This window comes from Ceratotherium simum, chromosome 12 (assembly GCF_057802395.1).
Source record: "Ceratotherium simum simum isolate JZ-2026a chromosome 12, ASM5780239v1, whole genome shotgun sequence".
NCBI lineage: Eukaryota > Metazoa > Chordata > Mammalia > Perissodactyla > Rhinocerotidae > Ceratotherium > Ceratotherium simum.
The window spans coordinates 61132167-61154566 of NC_141911.1; the positions used below are offsets into that span (position 1 = coordinate 61132167).

The 22400-nt window shown below is 37.8% G+C and overlaps 1 protein-coding gene across 3 annotated transcripts in view; it reads left to right on the forward strand.

Annotated features, from left to right (window-relative positions):
- Positions 1–22400, forward strand: part of PDE5A (phosphodiesterase 5A) — a 132438-nt gene that overhangs the window by 50061 nt on the left and 59977 nt on the right. For all 3 annotated transcript variants that reach the window (XM_004426537.3, XM_014784550.2, XM_004426538.3), the window contains exons 4-9: positions 5042–5113; positions 6750–6839; positions 9926–10063; positions 12337–12404; positions 20741–20849; positions 21823–21910. In XM_004426537.3, the coding sequence (XP_004426594.1) occupies positions 5042–5113; positions 6750–6839; positions 9926–10063; positions 12337–12404; positions 20741–20849; positions 21823–21910 (565 nt within the window). The remainder of the gene's footprint in view (positions 1–5041; positions 5114–6749; positions 6840–9925; positions 10064–12336; positions 12405–20740; positions 20850–21822; positions 21911–22400) is intronic.

Sequence of the window (22400 nt, forward strand, 5' to 3'; positions counted from 1 at the left end):
AAGCCTAGATTGGTCATGTCAGCCATCTCGTTTTCAGTTTGCTCATCTGCAAAACAGGGGTAGAGAAGTGGGTAGGGGTGGGATTCCCTTCCAAGCCTAACACTGACTAGAATGTCAGCTCCCTGAGGCCAGGGATTTGTGTCTGTCTTGTTCACTACTGGTGTCTTCACTGTCTAGAACAGTAACTGATACATATTTATAGGTGCTCAGTAATTATTTGTTGAATAGAATGTTTGTTGCCAAATGAATGACTGAGTCAAGGAAAAATTTGAAAAGAGCACAGGGGAGAATTCTCCACCGGCCCCTATCTACATTAAGTTCTTGTTTTCTTGGTGACGTAAGGTTTTTGGCTCAGGTTGTAGATGGTCTAGAATCCTGTCATTATGATGAGACATTCTGCTGGTGGGAGAGAGGGAGAGCTGAGATTTGTAGTCTGTTCTTTTTCTCACTTGCTTTTAGCCTCCATGCTGAGCATCCCCTGGAAGTAGGAATGGGGAAATACATTGGGACTGATGTATGGCCTCAGGAGGGGTCTGGGGCAGCTGCTGATAGAAGAAATTGCTCACTGTGGCAATGATCAGTTGCCCCTGAAACGACCAGCTGTCACATTCCATGCTGCTCACCCAGCGAGAGTCAAGGCTTACCCTTTGCATTCCTAAAAGAACACTTGACCCCATGAGGACATAATATCCATTTATGCTGTGGAAAGTGCCAGTAAAATAGAAAACAGAGAAGATTCTTTGTGCTTAAAAAATATATCATGAAGTATTGGTGTTTGGAGGGTATGGATAGCCAGCAGGTAGGCAGAAGTATTGGGTTTCTGGTATGGAAGCTAACATTTTTAGGGGGTTGGCCTCTCAGATATGAGGTCTGACATACACTTGCCATAAAATCTGCCTTTGAAAATGGACACTTAAAAACCTATGGTTAGCAGTTCCCTGGCTTGAAGAAAATGAACTAATTTGTTTAAAGGAGCAATAGTTGACAGGAGGAGGAAAGACTTTATATCAACACAAGGAGGGCAGAGGGTGCTAGTTTTGCTCAGGATCCTTGAAATTGTAGAATTAAAGTCTTTTTTTGTCTTTTACTGTCTTATGTGACCTTGGACAAACACTATATCTTTTCCCCTGTTTTTATCTGTTGTCTTTATCAGTGCTGTTTTTAAAAGGGCATCCATCTGAGGATAGGAGGTACATATACATATTAGATATATTTTCCTGGCCTAATAGTTTCTTGAAAGAACTTGCCTGTTTTTTTTTTTAATACGAATTATATTTAATTCATCATCCCTTAAACAAATTAACCTCTAATATCTGAATCTATAAAATTACTAGTGAGAGAAATAATTGGTTACCTGAAAGGATGAAAAATTCATCCTTGGAAGTCCTCATTCCACAAGATTGCCTAATGGTAAATATCTTGCTCTAATGTTAGGGGAAAAAAATTAAACATAGTAAAGACCTGGTATTCAGCAGGTACAAAGTAGGTTTTGAAGCCTTGAGCAAGACTTCTGGTCAGTATACCAGACTGAACAGATGCAGAAGAAAACCGCTCCCACCCGCCCCCCATTCTGCAAACAAGTAGATAAAATTTCATCAAAAGCAATTTAACAAATTACAGATGAGCTCAAGAAAGGGAAAACCCCAGGTGTCAGAAACAAAGAGGGGAACCCAAGGTAAGAAATGTGAGTGACCACTGGCCAGCTGAGCTCCCAGAGTCTGAGATTCAGGATAGTGAGATGAACATCTGAGGGCAGCATCGGCAGGCCGGGGGTGCGTCTACTCGGCAGGCACGGTCTGGGCAGGGAGGTGAAACTGAACTCCCATGGAAAGCCTAGACGAGTGAAGCTTCCATCCACGAAACTGGGCCTGGCAAACTCCACCGGCAGCCAGGAGAGGCAGCAGGGAAGCTTGCCTTCTGCCAGCAGCTGCGAGACAAAGAAGAGACACCTGTGAAGCATGAGAGCACGAGCCTGTGGCACACACAGGTATGGAGTTCAGTTCACACCAGCAGTGCAGTGCGCAGACAAGCAGGAAATTGCCGTGCATGGACACTTCATGACCCGGGGAACATGGGACTCCCATGGAAAACAGTCCTGCTGAGGATGAACCTACAGTCAAAATGAAGTATGTTCGGAGAGATGACGGACGACGAGCCCTAGTATTTAAAGGACAAAGAAAGAAAAGGAAGAGGAATAGGCAGGTTTGAAAAAAGAATCAAATAGACATTCTAGAAATGGAAAAGAGTTATTGAACTATGTGAACACTATTGTGTGGGTTGAAAATTGTGAATAATGGCTTATATTTAGTATGGTTTCAGGGCCGTTGTTCTTTTAACCACAGAGAAAACTTTTCAGCCCACAGTTAGAAAAATGCTTACCCTGTAATTGTTCCCGAGTGTAAAACACAAACATGCAGGTTGAAACCGCAGTTGAAATCGGGATCCAGGTTTTAATGAAGGGAGAGCTCTAGGGCCCATCCTCCTGTGTACTGAAGATGCCTTGTTTGATGTTCTACATAAACGAAGATAAGATGCTGCAGACCCAGTGGGAACAGGCTGTGCTTCGGTTCTGCTTTTGTAGTCAAGATAGATGCTCACTAACCCACCCATAAAATATTTACTCCCCCTCCCCTCCCGACTCTCCCCTCCCACCACAAGTCAGTTCACAGATCACTGACTCAGTTAAGGGTATCTGTAGCCTGCAGCCTCGGACCACAGTGAGCTAAATGGCCGAAGCTAGCTTTCCCCTCATTCTCAAGGGACGCTAATGACCTAAACTAACCAACATTATCACTTTTACTAGAAAATACGTTGTGCAGCTGATTTTCCTTTCTTTTAAGACTTTGTAAGAAACTATCATCTCACTGTCAATTTATGGTGATATCATGATGGACTAAAATGTTAATATAGTTTGATTATTGGCCATTTGATAAATAGCTAGTTTTTTGTCCCTTCATATTTTTGAGTGAGCAGGAACTTTCTCTTCACTTCCTTGCTTAGTACATTACCTCACACAGCTCCAGGTACAAATAGCACATCAGTGCATACTTTTTTATGCTGTATAATTATCTGAGAAGGTTTGCATAACAGTCTCTTTGTCTGTTTTAAACTCATCTTCCTTAAAATGAAGATTTAAAATTTGTCTTTCTTTTATAAAACCATTTAATAAAGACAAATAAAAACTCAAATGTCATCATTGCTGAGAAGCCTTCTCTTTTACCCATATTAGAAGTGCCCCCCCCGCCCCGTGCTCTTAGCAGTCTGTGGGCATCCAGCATAAAACTGACCACACCATCTCATGTGCTCTAAGTGTCTGCTTATGTATCACCCATTCTTGGTCCTGAGTTCCTTCAGGGGGGTCTTTCTCCCAGTTTTTCTCACTCATATATAGAAGGCCCCTCAGCATTTGTTGAGTGAATGACTGAACACTTGAAATAACCAAGTTATTCTGGTACCACTATGCATTAGAGCCCAGTGACCTTCTGGTGGTTCCTATCAGTTCTATTCACATGAATTAGCTGCAGTCCAGACATTTTTTGACCTTAGAGACAAAAGCTTTTGTTAGCATTTAGTCGTTGAGATTTGAGCATCTAGAAACCTTTTAGCCATTTTCAAGAGCTAAAGAGTGTACAAAAATAAGAGACTTGAACTAAGGACAATAAAAAGGTACAAAATAATTGGATAATTCTGCTTTTTCTAAATTAACCTTCCTTTACTCTGTCATCGGGTGGGGAGGAAAGGTGTTGAGAAGCCCAGAAAACTGCATCAGACAAGAATATATTTCCCCTTCCTTGTTCTGCTATCCTAGAGGGAATTTTATATCCTTTTCCTAAAGCACACGTACTCGAGAGAGCTGAGGAAACAAGGATCAACCGTCTCCACACGACTAAGGACGTTATATTCCTAACGTGTAACCATTTAGGGGATAATAGCTTATTCCACTGAAAATATTAAATTGCAGAAGGAAGGAAAGGGTAGAATTTATAAGTGGCAAAGAGGAAACAAAGTAAGTTGAAGGTCTTTTTAAGATTAAGGTAATAACTCAGACTGGAGTTGGAACTAAACAGGTAAGTAAGATACACTTGCAAGCGGAAAGATGAGACGGTTCTTCAAGTCTTGCTCAAGCTTGCATGGAAACTTAAGATATATTCCTAGAACGAGTTTAGCTCAGTCTTCTTAAGATATAATTTATCAGAACACCTTCTGATCCATTTGAAATAAATCTCAGCCTGTTAATTCCTGTTTTGATTTTTCAATAAAACCTCTTTCCCCAAAAACAAGTCTGTTGAAGGTAAAATAATTTTCAAGGTCAGAAGTTTCAAAAGAAGTTGGACTACATGCCTACATTAGGAATTGTTTTCACCCTAACGGTCCTCCTGCATTTTAATTTCTGTGATTGACCACTGGGTCCTGTTTCATTTTCAGTAGAAGAGCATTTAGCCCGTTTGAAATATTATATTTAAAACCAATATAAAATGTTCATTTTATCATATATTTTATTTGAAATGTGATAGAAATTTAGTGTTTATTTTTTATTCAAGAACTATGACAAATATTCACTTAAAATGTAATTGTCGGGGCCGGCCCGGTGGCGCAAGCGGTTAAGTGCGCGCGCTCTGCTGCGGCAGCCTGGGGGTCGCAGGTTCGGATCCCTGGCGCGCACCGACGCACTGCTTGTCAAGCTATGCTGTGGCGGCGTCCCATATAAAGTGGAGGAAGATGGGCATGGATGTTAGCCCAGGGCCGGTCTTCCTCAGCAAAAAGAGGAGGATTGGCATCGGATGTTAGCTCAGGGCTGGTTTTCCTCATTAAAAAAAAAAAATGTGATTGCCAAGAAGTTAAAAACATTTGAACTCTTATTAGGGAAAAAGAATGTAGTAAATGATACAGAACTAGTTCAAATGCTGAGGGGTTTTGTTTTGGTTTTGTAGCTTATTGTTATTTTAAAGCACATGTAGAAATTCTTCTGTAAACACACTTTGGTGAATTTATGCCAATAATTTTGGTCAACGAAATTACCACTTTTCTCTGCTTATACCAGGTTGTTGGCGTAGCCCAGGCCATCAACAAGAAATCGGGCAATGGTGGGACATTCACTGAAAAGGATGAAAAGGTACCCAAACTTGTGTCTGGTATGATGTCAGTTTAGGAAGATGCTTTCTCTTTATAGTGTATAGACCTCTAGAATTAGCTGTTGCTGAAATTGTTGATTACAAAAAACATGATAGTTTAAGTGATCTGAAATGTTCCAAAGTGTCTCTTTCCTATGGCTCAATACAGTGCTGACCTGACTTTGGAGGACCTGTGGCATTCAGTCAGCAGAAACCCCCCCAACCCCCTGCTCGCTGTGCTGCCAAGCCTCCCCCAGGGCTGTGTGCCTGTTAGGGACATAAGCGGGTGCCATGGTATTTTAAGTATCTCATTTACCTTTCATCACCACTATAAAGAAATTCAACCTTGAGTAAAACCCCTAAACACGGCTCCAAGTTCAGCACTCCAGGTCAGCTAAAAATTGGAATTGCCTCCTGGTGAAATTTCAGAATGTTTTATAAGCTTTGCACACAGACGGTGGGGCGCCAAGGTGTGAATTCGGGCTGGATGATGTGAATTTAGCTTTAGAAAGAACGGCAGTCAGCATTATTTTATTACTCCTCTCATCCAACTCTGAAGGAATACATTCCACACCGCACCACATCAACATGCTTTCCATTTAAGGACGGACCCTTAAACCTGTTTATAACTTCATTCTGTCAGTAGGTTTTATTATTTCTCTTCTTGAATATGCAGTTATATGCATATCATGGAGCCCACTGAATTCTTCCTATTCAAGCCCATTGCTATTTATGTCACTCCCCTGAAAAGTAGTAGGTGCCTTTGGAAGACATTCAGACAAGACAGAGTTATTTTTGTCTCCATGCTGTAGGCTGTATTGGCACGTGTGTGGTCCCCAGGTCTTAATTGCTTCAGAACATAGCAAGTACCTTTTTAAATCAGTGTAATAGACATACAGTCTCCTCTTCTGTTAATGACACCTGAGAACATTTGGTAGGGAACATGGTTCTAGATTGGCTTTATATTCCATTATTTGTTTACAGTCCATTAATGTAAACCCCTCTTGAAAGATGTGCATTCTTAGGCTGTATCATCTCTTGGCAAAATAAATCCATGATTGTGAACACAGTATACCATGTAAAGATTTATGTTAATCAATAATATAATTGTGAACGTATCACCCTAGTACAGTATAATGATGATAGATCCATGTTAAAAAGAACATATTTAAACTCATATTTGCAACTTTATATGGGACTGTTATTGCCAATATTCTCTTAACAAGTATGTGAGCTTTCGTTTGCCCCAGTAATAAGTTATAAACTATTTATATAGTCGGCAGAGATCCAAGTCTTATTATCATTCAGAGACTACAACAGATTTTACATAGAGCCAGTTTCAATTTCAAATGATATAAAGAGATCTGTGTCCCTCCCCTCTTTCTCCTTGTTAATTTATAACTAATGCATGACTTGAGGAGATTATATTAACACTTGTCACCTACTACTTGTGCCATTCAGCTAACACTTGCATTGCATCAGGTGCTAATTTTATGCAGAATAAACATCTACACTTTTGGCTTTCTCCTATTTATTTCAACTGTAAATGTTTTTTGATGCCTTTTGTTTTTTCAGGCAATGTAACAGGACAGTTTTCTAGACAATTCTTATTTGGCTGTTGTCTTACCTGTTTTCTAGGACTTTGCTGCGTATTTGGCATTTTGTGGTATTGTTCTTCATAATGCTCAACTCTATGAGACTTCACTGCTGGAGAACAAGAGAAATCAGGCAAGTGTGATTACTAAAGAGAGTATAGGAATTCTTTTTTAAAAAATTGTTAAATTTTTATCCAAGTAATATATGCATATGACTAAAAATCCAAATAGTACAGATTTAAGTTTCCAAATATTTTGGCTGTTTCTACTAATAGTTATTTCCATTTCCTATTTTCCATGTTCTGTTGCTTTTTCCCTGTTAGACAATATTCATTAACTTGACAGATGAGGACTTATTTGACTTAGACCACCTCTGCTTGCCATTACCCTGATCCGACCAGTATCATTATGTCGCTGTTTTAAGTTACTGGATGGGTTGCATTTGTAATGTTAAATAAGGCTTTTAGTTCTTGCTCTGTCAACTAGAGACATCATTTCTTGATCCCATGCTTTATAAGATGAGGATCTTAGCATCTCTCATCTTTCCTTCCCAGCTACCACTCCTTACCTCTGCTTTTCCCATCTTGACTTTTTATATTTCTCATGTTGATAACATATATATTGTTCTACAACCAGGATTGACTTTTCTTAAGCTTTGTCTAGGTTAATTCTAAAGTTGTAATTTAAAATAAAGTGTTTATAAGTATTATGACTACATAAATGTTGTTCATATTACCTTTGTTATATAACTTGTAGTTTTTCTTGATATTTCTGAATTCCATTCTTTTTTTCCTTGAACTTCTTGCTCTAGTGTACCTTCATGTTGTTGGTTTTTCTCCCCAAACTCCCCATTTCTTACAGCATTCTGTTGCTTGCTTCTTTTTCTTGGAGATCTCCAAATTGAGGTTTTCCATCTTTCCTCTTCCAAGTGTCAACCTTAAAAATAAAACAACCAGTTATTTTACCAGTGAAACAAGTTTATTCAGGAATAGCCAAAGAATTCCAATTCAGCATATGCATGCTATGGCAGACCATAGGCAAATCCGACAATCAAAGGAGAGGCATGTTATTTTATAGGGAAAAAGGAGGATATTGGGAGGGGTTGTTTTGAAGGAAAGTCTGTTGGAGAAAAGCAAGAGTTCAGGGTGGTGATGGTTTTTCATTGGCTGAGTTGCTAGGGTAATGATTTCTGTTTGGGATGCAATGTATTCTTCTTCCTGTAATTGACAATTCTTTCCTATTTAGTACTTTCTCTTGGGGTCTGTAATTGACTATCTTTCCTATAATTGACCTGGTGTGGTACTGCGTGGGAACTCCCTGCTTCTGGCCTCCTGACTCCATTTTAAATGAGATTTCCCTTTATTAATTTTCACACAAGCTAAACTATTTCTCCTCATGCCTGCTGTACAGGTGTCATCATAGAACTCTCCTTCACTGCTTTCTTAGAAAGACTCCACTGGATCCCATAGCTCCTTCTTTATCAGTTTACTTCCTTGTTTTATTGCAGCATATTCTCAATTAACTACTTGAGAAAGAATATTGGTGAGTAAGCTTTCTGAGTTCTTGAATGTATGAAAATGTCTACTGTATCATCCTACCAGTTTGGCTGGGTATAAAATTCTAAATTGAGGGGCCGGCCCTGTGGCTTAGCGGTTACGTGCGCACGCTCTGCGACTGGTGGCCCGGGTTTGGATCCTGGGCGCGCACTGACACACTGCTTGTCCGGCCATGCTGAGGCAGCGTCCCACATTGAGCAACTAGAATTATGTGCAACTATGACATACAACTATCTGCCGGGGCTTTGGGGAGAAAAAGGGAAGAAAAGGAGAAAGATTGGCAATAGATGTTAGCTCAGGGCCGGTCTTCCTCAGCCAAAAGAGGAGGATTGGCATGGATGTTAGCTCAGTGCTGATCTTCCTCACAAAAAAAATTCTAAATTGAAAAATCATTTTCTCAGAATTTAAAGGTAGTACTTTGTCTTCTAACTAGCATCCATGTTATTGTGATTCTTGGCTCTTTGTAGATTTTTTTTTTTCTTTTGTCTATAAGCTTTTCAAATGATTTCCTTATCTGCTTTTGTAACTTAATTTCACAATATGACTCTTTTTTCATTCATCAGGCTGGTACCTGGTCATCCCTTTCAGTCTGGAGACTTAAGCCCTTCAGTTTTATGTAATTCTTTTTCATTATTTCTTTGATAATTTGTCTCCCCTACCCTTTTTTTTCTCTTTTTAGAACTTGTTTTAATAAGTTATTGGACTTTCCATTGCCTTCAACTGCAGTCTCTTCCTAACTGTTCTCTCTGCTGCATTCTTGCCACCCTGTGATTCCAGTCCCCATTTTTATGAACCCAGCTGTGATCTTGTCACTTCCTTCCTGCAATTCATAATGGTCCATACTGCTTCAAAAGACATACAGGGCTTTTGGGGTTCTTTCTCTGCTCAACTCTGCAGTGTCATCTCCCCAGTTCTCTTTACTCTCTATATTCTCATAAAACTTGATCAAAACTTGCAGTATGCTACGTTCTCTCAATTCAGTTCTTTTTGACTGAACTATTTACCTTCCCCACTTCACCTTCCACTTCATCTTTCAGGCCTCAGCTAGGATAGTATCACCTCCAATAAACTTTCTGTAACACCCTTAGTCCCCCTTCATCACACAAATACCTTGTGAGATTAGAAGAAATTCTATGGAATTCAAAGGAAAGAGAAATTACCAGGCAAAACACAAAAGGAACTCTTAAACCTTGGTTTACTTTGGACAATATTTACTGTGCTCTGTGAAAATGTTGATAATGTTGATCTCAGAAGTTTGGAATAACAACAACAGTGTGTTTTATGTATCAGATACTGTTCAGAATGCTTCCTAATGTTAATTTATTTAGTCCTCACAACAGCCCTTTGATTTTGGTACTACTGTTTGTTTTCCCCCTTTTCAAGAAACTTGCCCTAGATCACAAAGCTAGCAGGAAGCGAGTTACGATTAAAACTGATGACTCTGGCTTCAGAGTCTGTGATCATAACCACTATACTAACTGTACAACAATCAACAGGGAAGTTTTGTTAGTAAGCAGAGATTTATATATTTAATACTTGAACACAAACTTGGTTGTAACTTGTTAGATGATATATAAGCAACTTATAACCCATATAAATTACTGTATTACTTTAATAATTACAAACAAGTACTAAATAATAAGCTCTTAATTTTTTTGTCTAGGTGCTGCTTGACCTTGCTAGCTTAATTTTTGAAGAACAACAGTCGTTAGAAGTAATTCTAAAGAAAATAGCTGCCACTATTATCTCTTTCATGCAGGTGCAGAAATGCACCATTTTCATAGTGGATGAAGATTGCTCCGTGAGTACAGAGTATGACTTTTTTATTTTTAGAAAGATAGAAACTTATGTTTCTTAAAGCACTGCTTGTAAACCTCATGTTAGCCTCAGAACTCTCGCTCAAACCCAACTATATATGGTTGTTTATGTAAAGCTGATCAGAGTTTGAGCTGTTCTGGTTGAGAAGGGGTAGAGGTGAGGTTGCAGGATGCCTTGAATGCATGCTTTCACCTGTGTGCCCCTCCACTGAGTAGTTACCATGGGAACGTCTGTGTACTGCTTTTGTCAATGGCTATACGACCTTAATGGAGAAATACTTTGTCATTACAGTGTGCACACCTTTATGGTCAGGAATAGTGTTGCCCTGGTTGCTGTGAACAGGTTGACCCCTGCTTCTGAAAGGGCTCGGTCCCCAAATTTTTTTTTAACCAGAAATTATTTATAAACCAAAAGGCATGGCCCAGTAAAGGCAATGTTATTAAAGGTGCTTATTAGTCCCAAGTTCTTTACCAACAATGGAAAACTGTTCTTATTGGTAGATTTCAATCCATTGATTTGTAAGGTAAAGAAACAGATGTGTGCAGAAAGATGGAGCGTTCTCATAGAGTGCTAGCTACTTCTAAACAGCCCAGCTGAGTTTGCTGTTAGAATCAGGCCCCTAGCCTAAGGCAGTTTTCCTTTATGCACTTTCTTTCCTTCTCAACCTGTGAACCACTGCATTTGGGATATTTCTTTTTGGTGCAGTTGTTTTTCTTTTCCTTTAGACGCTGAGAATAGGCTCTTCATTGGTGAGTTAGGAAAAGAGAGTGGGGATTACCACTTGCATAGGTCAGCTATAATCCATATATGATATCTGAATTGATATTTTTAGGGAAGTAGAATAATAAAAGATATTTAATACTTAACATATTAAAAAATTTTGTTTTGGATAGTAAGAGTATACTGTATGACTCAGCATTATCTGAATCATTTTGTGTGTGTGTGTAATTCTTATTAATAGCATATCAAATGAGAATTCACTGTGCTGTAAGATAATCAGTATTCTCATAGATATTATTTCATTTTTCAATCAGTTATAAAATTCTTAATATAGAGATGATTACAAGATAGTAGCTATCCTTTTAAAGTTCAGGTCAGAACTTGTTAATGCGGTATGTCAATTTATTATTATTATTATTATTTTTTGTGTGAGGAGATAGCTCTGTGCTAACATCTGCCAATCCTCCTCTTTTTGCTGAGGAAGACTGGCCCTGGGCTAACATCCGTGCTCATCTTCCTCTACTTTATATGGGACGCCACCACAGCATGGCTTGCCAAGCAGTGCGTCGGTGTGCGCCCGGGGTTCCGAACTGGCGAAGCCCGGACCACAGCGGAGCATGCGCACTTAACCACTTATGCCACCGGGCCAGCCCCTGTCAATTTATTATTTCTTCTCTGTGACCTGCTCTTTAGCATTTAATTTTTGAAGTTATATGTAAGGCACTCCTTTTTTAGACAACTTAAATATCACTTTAATTAACATTCAGCTCATGCTTCTACCTATCATAGCAGCAAATGTCTTGAATCAGTGGTGCTTTGAAGTATAGCTTGGCATTATGACAATTAATGTATTTTGCTCAGTTTTAACAACTTAATTTGTTGGTTTTAGGAATTAAGTGACTTGATGTTTATTTATATTATAATTATTTTTTGATTAAAAATATTCCAACAACATAAGCAAAAATCCAAATGTAAGCAAGAAAAAACATGTACTCAGTTTTCTATCCCCAAATTAAACTAATATCATTGTTTTATTTCTGTTTCCTTCCATTTCATTATTCAGTTGTGTTCTGCTTTTCATGTAACTTCAAAAGTACTTTTCTATGTTGCTAAAATCTTCACAATTATTTTAATGATCTCATAAAATATTATTGAATCATATGTCTTTTAAAAAAGATCTAACAACAATAATCAGTGTATACTTAAAAGCTAAAACTTGAGGATTTCGAATAAATATAGAGAAAGTTTGAAGCTAACATATTCATTAACACCTGGTAGAAAAACAAAAGCAAATAGTACTGAGATAAGCATTTTTGCAAGAAAATATCAGAAACACTAGCAACATGGCTTTCGATAATGGGAAGGACGTTTGAGGATGTCAAGAAGTGAGTACTGGGGTCAGTTGGAGAGTGAGTTAAAAAATATCACAAGTGTTAGTATCTTCAGTCAGTTCCCCAGACCCGTATGTCTGTGTCTAGATAGTTTTCATTACGTTGTCAAACTATATCTCAGTCTGTGTTGTCACTCTGTTTTCAGGATTCTTTTTCTAGTGTGTTTCACATGGAGTGTGAGGAATTAGAAAAATCATCCGATACTTTAACAAGGTAAAATACTTATTCTCTGTCTTTATCACAGGTATATAATACTGGCTAAATAGTTATTTCATGATCTGTTTAGTTTAGGACATAGAAGCTACAAACTGCTCTCTTCCCCCACAAATAATTTTATTTGTGAAAATATTTTTCTATTTGATGTTAAAATTCCAGGATTTTTTTTTCACTGCAGTTGACCTATTGGAGAATTCTTTCATCTGATGAATGGTGTCGCAATTAGTACAGGCCTGGGTGTGGTGTTTTTTGTGAACTGGCTCATGTAAAACCCACGAGTACTACATTTCAATTATACTTTTTCATTGCATATTGGACCCTCACTGGAATTGTGATTGGCTTCTGAACAGACTGTTCTGTGAATCTGTTCTGATTTGGAATCAGCCGTGGGGATTTAACCAATACCAGAAGGAAGCCTGTGATCCCCATCACACTAGTACCTGTACCCCATGGCTGGAATCAGCCCAGATCTCTGTGGTAGTTCATTGCTTTTTCATGTTTTTTTGTAATTTTAAGATTTGTATTCATTTTTTTGTTGTTAATTGTCACTCAGAAACAGTAGAAAGTAGTTGGATGATCTAGGTTATAGATGTTATTGCCCCAATTTTATATGTGCTTTCTGAAGAACTTAGAAAGGGTTTAGAGTAAACTACCAAATGTTCTTTCTCATATTCCTTTTTCACCCTTAGCAAAAAAACTGGTATTGTTTGCTTAAGTTATAGGATGTTCTAAGTAATATAAGTCAGCCAGGATAAAGTGTCAGGAATTCTTGGGCATAATGCTATTTATCACATTATTCATTGTTCATTTGTCTCAACTTATTTTACCCCTAATTATTGGTATTGTATCTAAAAGCCTCATATGATCATGGAAATAGAACATTATCTTAACTTTACTGTTTGATATTAAAGTTCCAGATTTTTTTCCCTACAGTTGACCTATCAAAGAATTATTTCATGTAGTGAATGATGTCAGAATTAGTACTGTTCTCAGTAACCAAGCTCCTTCCTTGGTGGTGATGCTTTAAAAATAAACTTGGTGCAAATCTAAACTAAAGAACATTCTATAAGTTAACTGGCCTGGTCTCTTCAAAAAGTCAGTATCACTGAATAAAATGGAGGGAGGGACTGCTCTTGGACACAACAGCAAATGCAATACATGAGCCTTGATTAGATCCTGGTTAAAAATAAAACAGCTATCAAAGTCATTTTGAGGACAATTGCAAATTTGAATGTGGACCAGATACTAGATGTTGATGGGGAATTATTGTTACTTTTCTTTGAAATTAAGAAGATATTATGGGCCGGCCCCGTGGCTTAGTGGTTGGGTGCGCGCGCTCCGCTGCTGGGCGGCCTGGGTTCGGATCCCGGGCGCGCACCGACGCACTGCTTCTCTGGCCGTGCTGAGGCCGTGTCCCACATACAGCAACTGGAGGGATGTGCAACTATGACATACAACTATCTACTGGGGCTTTGGGGGAAAAAAATAAATAAATAAATAAAATTAAAATTAAGAAGATATTATGGTTAGTAGGAGAATGTTCTTATTTTTAGGAGATTCATGCTGGTGTATTTAAGGATGAAGTGTTTCATGTCACGTCTGCACCTTACTTTAAAATGGGTCAGCCAAAGAGAAATAAGTAAATGTATCTAAATTTAATATATTCAAACAAATATATATATTTACACATAACATATGTAGATAAAGCAAACATGGCAAAATGTTAAAAATTGTTGAGTCAACGAGTAAGCTATTCATTTTACTTTCAGCTTTCTTGGATAATTCAAAATGTTTATCATAAAAAATTGGAAGAAAATGTTTGTAATAAAATGTTGTAATAATAAAAAGTAACAAACAAAACAAAAATTATCTCTATACATCATATAAAGCAGATCTGTCCTCTTATGTCTTCCCCCATCAAGATGGAGAAACTGGGCCGGCCCCGTGGCTTAGTGGTTAAGTACGTGCGCTCCGCTGCTGGCGGCCCGGGTTCAGATCCCGGGCACTCACCGAGGCACCGCTTCTCTGGCCATGCTGAGGCCGCGTCCCACATACAGCAACTAGAAGGATGTGCAGCTATGACATACAACTATCTACTGGGGCTTTGGGGGAAACAATAAATAAATAAAATTATAAAAAAAAAAAAAAAGATGGAGAAACTGTTGACCACAGTGACTTAAAGCTGTTAGTTTGTTAAACGATTGTATTTAAATCAAAACTCATTGTTTCTAGACTATTATTTTAACAACACGATACAATGAAAAGCGGTTTCTCCTATTAAAAGAATTTTAGGAACTAGCAAAGGGGCGGATGTAACTTGGGGGCAGATGGGGAATTCATTAAACTCAGAAGATACACCTGACTTGGGCCTTCACTGCTGACTTGGCGTGGGGTGTGTAGTCGAGGTAGATAAGCCATGGTATCTCTACCCAGAGATTCTTCTGCTGGCCTGGAGTTTTTGGTTCACATAGTGATAACTGAAGAGCTGACTTTTGTGTCTCTCTTGTCATCGCTGGTCATGAACTGTAGTTTGTATCCCATCTCCATGGCTGTTCTTTCCTGCCCCCCGTGTATTTCCTAGCTATTTGACATTGTTTTAGTTAGTATTGAATCCTTTTTGAATGTGTGGTAATATGCACATGTCCCGGTGAGTATGTATGTATCCCTCTTTTTTTTTTTTTGTGAGGAAGATCAGCCCCGAGCTAACATCCATGCTAATCCTCCTCTTTTTGCTGAGGAAGACTGGCTCTGAGCTAACATCCATTGCCAATCCTCCTCCTTTTTTTTTCCCCCAAAGCCCCAGTAGATAGTTGTATGTCATAGTTGCACAGTCTTCTAGTTGCTCTATGTGGGACGTGGCCTTAGCATGGCCGGAGGGCCCAGGCCGCCAGTAGCGCAGCGCGAGCACTTAACCGCTAAGCCACGAGCACTTAACCGCTAAGCCACGCAGCCGGCCCCAATGTATCCCTCTTAAGTGCTGGTATCAGGCTGAACCGCCTAGTTCAGTCATCAAGTTTCTTTTCTTATGAGGAGCATTAATATATATTATTTTGATTTTATGATGGTATGACATTTTTGTTGCTTTTTAGAAAGAATATTTTAGGAATTTTCTAGATAAGACACATGTAAATATTCGATTATTTTACTCTGGCTTGTATAAATAATTAATTGCTATATATAGAAATATAAAAATATAAATAGATACATGTATATTTGTGAATTTACATATATCCATAGGACAATAGGAAAATCGGTATGATGCATATAAAATGTATAAAATGATGAATTATTTACATTTACCTTTGAATATTTGTGCAGGAGCATATGTCTGTGTAATTATATTTTATATATATTATATAATATATATAATTATATTATATATAATTATATAAAATATAATTATATATATTATATATATTTATATTCACATTTTGATTTTTATTATAAATTCAGCCAGGTCCTCTAATTTCTTCAGTGATAACTGAATAAGCCCAGTGACTTGTGTAATAGTGACCTCTACTGGTGAATATGCACTTTTTTCAAAAAGCGAAATTTTAGTATATATTTGATTTATTCAGGTTGGTTTCTGATGAATACCATGTTCCCTCTCTGTAGGCAAAATGGAAAGTTTCTTGCCTTTTATTTTTTTTTAATCATTCCAAGACAGTCTTAGTATAAAGATTTTTTATAAAAGATAACTAGGTCAGTGTGATTACCTTAAAAGAGACTGATTTACATGGATCATTTTAACTGATGGATTAACTGATTTTACAGTAATGAAAATTATTCAGCACTAATGCCTTGTGTCAGCTAAATGTTTTAAAGTTAGCCTTTATTCTAATAATGCAATAAGAGACCTCTTAGTGACATAAATATGTTTTTATTTTAATAAAAATTAGATATCGGGCTTAATTTTGCAACAATTCTGAATTAAAATGGTGTTGAGTAACTTCAGCATTTTGAAAAAGGACTAAGCTGATATTGACACTTCACCAGAGGATTCCTTATTGCGTTTCTAAAATTGCTTATTGATAGAATTCAGGCCTCTCCGATTCTCATTATTAAACACTCTGTCAGTCTAAACACTCTTCCATGAAATTAAATGCTAGACAGTTTGATGATGTTCGCAGTAAGTAAATCATTCTCTGTAGGCAGTTATGTATCTTTTGAAAAGCATGGTTCATTTGGTATTTTTCTAACCAACCCACTAATTATCTTTTACAATTTAAAATAGTATATCGAAGACAGTTTAGAAATGTTAAGTGTAAAACGAAAACATTCAGGGTGAACATTATACACAGTTATTAGAATCATATTGTCATGGGATAAAGCACAGGAAGCTGTTGGGAGTTCGGCTGCCTGAGAATTTCAGAAGGGAAGTTCATTTCAGATGGTGGGAGGTTTTAGTTTCTGTGCTTAATTCAGAGAGCCACCCAATGAGAAGGAAAAAATGAGTGTGGAGTGGGGACAGTTTATGTTGGCTCTTAATTTTAAGAAGTAGATATTTTAGTGCCATAATTCCATATTAGTTAACTTTATATTAATTTATAAATGTACATTTTTATCATAAAATGACAAATACATAGAATTAATCCTTTAGGCTCACTTTCTTGGAATATATATACTAGTTAGTACTTGCTAATTATTATTATATTAGAAAACATAGTTATAGTTAAATACAGTGACACCTACTACTTTAAAAAACTGTGGATACAGAGTAGGAGAGTGTAGAGTCTGAAATCAGACTGATGGTATTTAAATTGAAGTTTTACCACTTATTAGCTCTAGGGCTTCGTGTAAATTATTTAACCTCTTGAAGCCTCAGTTTCTTCATCTGTAAAATGGGGATAATGACAGTAGGATTGTAGTAAAGACTAAATGAGATAATGCACATAAAATGCTTCAGAAAATTTCTGGCACATAGTAAGTACTCAGTATGTGTAAGCTAGTGTTTCTGTATCTCTGATGTGTTTTTCTGCCTTTGGTGCACATTGCCTGCAGTGATTCCCACTTAGTTCTAAAGCACAGAAATTTGTGAGTGTTCCCATGTCTTCTCAAGGTTGTACTCATATACAACTCCCTTGATATCCACTGTGCAAAATGCCTTAGATGTCTAGGTTAGCCTGGACCCTCCAAGAAGCAGATGCTGAGACTGGATTAAATGTGCAGCCAAGTTATTAGGGGAACCCCCTGTGAGAGTAAAGAGAGAAGGAGCTGGGAGAGGCTAGGAGAGCCATCAGACCCCCACACAAGTCTGATCCAGAGTGAAAGAAAGGGGGAAAGAAGGAAGGAGGATTGTGTGGAAGTGTCTTAGACTGCAGAGCAGTCTAAGGAAAGTTGGGCACGGCTGTTGGGGAGTCCTCTAGCCAGTCTTCTCAGAAGAATCCTGGGTCTCCAGGAATGGACCTATCTTAGCGACCCTGCTGTGCTCAGCGTCCAGGGGCAGCCCTGGGAGGCATGGCCTCAGTGCAAACGTTGTCCCGGTTCCAGATCCCGGCAACTCGAGACATCAGTCAGTCACTCTTCCTGCAGCTGGAGCTCTGAGAGGCACGTTTTCAAGGCTACCTGTGCTTCCTGTTATTTAAAGAATGAGATCCATATTCCTTGTGTTGCACTTTCAGAATCATCCACTATCTGTCCTAACATTGTCAGCCTAAAACCATCACTTTATTCCTAACAATCTGTAACTATTTAATGTTTCCCAAATACACACAGAACTCGGTTCCATTTCAGCAACGTATGTTTTACTGGTTTGGTTTTCTTCCCCTTCCTGGAATACCCTCCCTTTCATTCCTAATGTCTTTTTTCACATCCTTACATCTCACCCAGCCTTTCATGCATTTCTCTAATGCCACCTCCTCTCTAACCCACTCCATTAGGTGCTGTCTGTCCATCTTCTCCATATGGGTGGTGCTCGCATTGTTACCAATTGTACTAATTAGGATTAGGTTTGACCATAAATCTTAAAAACTCGTAAATAAAAATAGCTTAAACAAGAATGCAGTATTACTACTCTCTCCTGTAAAGGCCCAGAGGCAGGCGGCTCAGGGTCGGTGCTGCTGCTCTGCTCCACAAAGGCCTCAGGGACCCAGGTGCCTACAGGCTTTCTATTCCGCATCTCTAGGATGTGGCCCTTCCCTTCAGGATCAGGGATGCAGCTCCAGCCATCATATCCCTGTTTCAAAGGGAAGGATGGAGGACAGGGAAAGAAGGGGCAGAGAGCATGCCTCAGCTGTCCCTTAGGTAAGGTTTCTAGAAGCAATCACAGTGCCTCTTACATCCTGTTGACTAGAACTTAGTCACATGGCCATGTCAAGCCACTAGGGTGGCTGAGAAATGTAGTCTCTATTCTGGGTGGCCATGTGTCCAGATCAAGACAAAGGAAGAACGGTTATTGAGGGACAGATGCGAGCCTCTGCACTAGACTCTACCCTGAGTACGTTCAACGAAACGTATTGTCTGTTCTGTGTCACAACCCTCAGCTGGCTGGTAAGCCCCTTATGATAGCTACTGACCTGTGTAAGTTTGTCCCTCTCCTGATGCTAAGGGGCCTCTCATGGAACAGGTGCTCAATCTGTATTTTTTGAGTGCAGGAACTAAGAATTTATCAGCATTTTTTTACAGAGTAAGAAATAAAATGGTATCATATAACTTTAATAAATCTAATACTCATTTTCCACTGAAGTAACCATCAGGAAAACTTAATTTTCAGAGAATTGAAAAAAGAATTAGGTTTCTGTTGATTTAAAAGTAATTTTAGTACTTCTGCTTCTCTATGTCAACATCTGTAAGTCTGAATTTATGATCTCTGGCAAGTTGCTTAACTATTTTGGGTTTCATCTGGCTCACACTGTTAACCTAATGATGATAAGAATAATGAAAGTCATTAATATTATCATTTTAAAAGAGATTTGGACAAGGGTATCTTCTTCAATGTACTTCTTCCTCCCAGTAACCACCTTTTCATTTTTCTTATCTTTATTATTATCTTGTTTTCTTTTCCTGAGACTTTAGATGTCTATAAGATATTTGCAGTTTTAAAAATTATTTTGTCAACCTAAATCCTGCACTTATCTCATAACTTTTTCTTGGGCTCCTAGGTCTGATGTGTACGATGTTCCGCATGCCTTCACAGATTGTCAGTCTGCATTATCACTCAGTAAATGTTGAGTCTGAAGTTCATCTATTCCTATGTTACTACTGTCATTTCCTTTTCCTTCGTTTTCATTTATACATAATACCAGACATGTGGTCAGTACCCGATTTGACCAAATTACACGTAGACTAAAATGAACAGCAAAGAAAGGAAGGACTAACATGCCTTGCCCAGGAATGAGGCCGAGACTTCAGGAATCTTTGTGGACTCACTGGTGCTCAGGGACACCATCTGAAACTACTCTCCCAAGAAGCAGTTTGGGTGGGTGAGAAGGACGGAGGATAGGAAAAATATTGGAACTTGGAGAACTCAGAACACATGGACATTTTTCCTGAAACATATATTTTATTTTGAAATGTCTCCTACTATTCTGCTTTCCTATTTCTTCAGTTAGTGCTATTACAATTAATACAGGCATATCCTTAAAACTGGAGTAAATTTGTATAACCTGACCCTCTTTGCGAATTCATCCCCATCACCAGGGAACATATGAGGTTTCCTGATGAAAAAACATGTTCTGTTGTTTTCCCACCTCCAGCACTGGCACTGTACTTATGTACCCTCTGACATCAGATTAATCTTTTATGTTCAACCTATTAAGCAAGAAACTGGGAAAAATATTTTAAGTTCAAAAAATTTTTAATTAAAAAAATATTATATAAAGGGTCTTAAAGCAGAAAAAAGAACAGAGAAGAGCTTAACAAAATTCTTTTAGGCCTGCTTGAAATTTCCCTTGGTTTGAAACGTGTAAAAGATTGTTTTATTGGGCTGGATAGAAAAAGAAAATAATTGAGGAAGTAAAACAGGCCTTAGACCTTAGTCATTCTGGAATCTGATGAGAAAATAAGACATAGGGGAAAATTCATGTGGATTTTACATTAAGTGGCACAAAAATCAACATTCCCATTAACAGTGGTAATAAGATTACTTATGAGTAAAGTTTTAAAACTTGTTTAGATGGTTGAAAAATTGTGGATCTTTGTCTTTTCAAACCATTTCAATTATTGTAACTACCAAAGTTAAAAATCCTCAAATACATTTAAAGCTGCATTTTCTAATGAAGACATACACTTTGCCCTGTAATTTAAGATCGGTATGTTTCTCTAATCATTTATTTAACTGTTTTGCCCATGTTTTTTCACTGCACAGAAAGAACTCATATCTGTTATTTCCACAGGGAACGTGATGCAAACAGAATCAATTACATGTATGCTCAGTATGTCAAAAATACTATGGAACCACTTAATATCCCAGATGTCAGTAAGGACAAGAGATTTCTCTGGACAGTAAGTGACCCCATTTTAGACTTGAAGCTTGAAGGCTGTGTTCCCATCAGATGTGCACTTACAGGGACTCTGCAGCTGAAGGACTGGCCCTAGAACTGGCTCTTTAGGAGTGATCTGAGAAAAGAGAATAAAATAGTTCGTAACACCTGTTGAGTGGCGGTCAGCTATACTTGAGTATTTTTCTCTGTACTTTTATCATTTTTTAACATGTATTAATGAATTATGAACTAATGTTGAGGTAATTTAACTATTACCTACTTAAAGCCAATGACGTTCCTTAGATAGTGTTGCTAGAGTTCTTGAGTTTATCCTCAAAAATGAAGTTCCGTATGACTTGAACTTAAGTAATTGGTTATCTACCGCAGTGAGTAGCTCTGTGGAAAAACAAAGATCTGTTTTCCTTGACAGCAAAAGCTACAAAGATCAGTTTCTCAGACCTTGAAAACTGTGAATTCTAGTACTTTCTCTCATCTTACTTCAGAAAAGCTTTGCACTTTGAGGCAGCTGCCTTGATTTTTTTATTTGCATATCCAGGAGACCTTTTTAGAACTTTAGCAATATGGGCAATAGAACAGAAGTGGAACTAAAGAAGGACAAGTTTGTAACGTGGTACCCTAGCGGTGTAATGCTTTTGGATCTTTTGGATACCGCTACATAGGTGTATGGTGGATACTACACAGGTATGGTAGATACTGAATAAATATTTTGCTTAATATTACTATAAGCTTCTTGGAGAGTGTAAAATGGAAAAAAAAGAAATATAGGTTATTATTTTTAATAATGTAAAGACTAATTGCTTTATATTGCATTTATGTGAACTTCATTATAATTTGTACATTTTCTGCACTCTGATGTTATCTAAAGCTAATAAGAGATCAATATATTAGTGGTTTCAGATGTGCAATTTAGTTTATATAGCATGTAATGGGCAAATCAGTCTTTTCACAATTTTTCGCTGTTTTACTTTGTTTAGAATGAAAACACAGGAAATGTAAACCAGCAGTGCATTAGAAGTTTGCTTTGCACGCCTATAAAAAATGGAAAGAAGAATAAAGTGATAGGTAAAGCCTTTTCATTAACCTCTACTCTGTACTTAATAGAAAAAAGTGTAGCCCCAGAAACTTCTTTCTTTCAAGTATAAATTTAAAGGATAAAATGTGTGAACAAAGATAAAAATTAGAATAATAAAAGAATTTTGAAATAATTTTATATTGATAAATGTCAACAGACATTTGTTAAATATCTTATTAACTCTGATGTATTTTCATAATCATTATAATCCTTTTTCAACAGAATGATGTGTTGAAAGTTAGTGGACTGAGAGACATCAAGTTGATAATGTGCATTATTTTAGAGTCTCACTTCTTGGTTTCTGATTTTTCTTTTGTGAATATGTGGTTTCGATTGTAGGTTGTAGTCATTCACTCATTCAAGAATATTTATTGAGCACGCCACTGTTGTAGGCACTTGGGAAAAATCAGCAAACAAGGCAGAAATCCCTGCCCTCCTGGAGCTTACATTCTTATATGAAGGTTCTAGAAAAATGTCCAC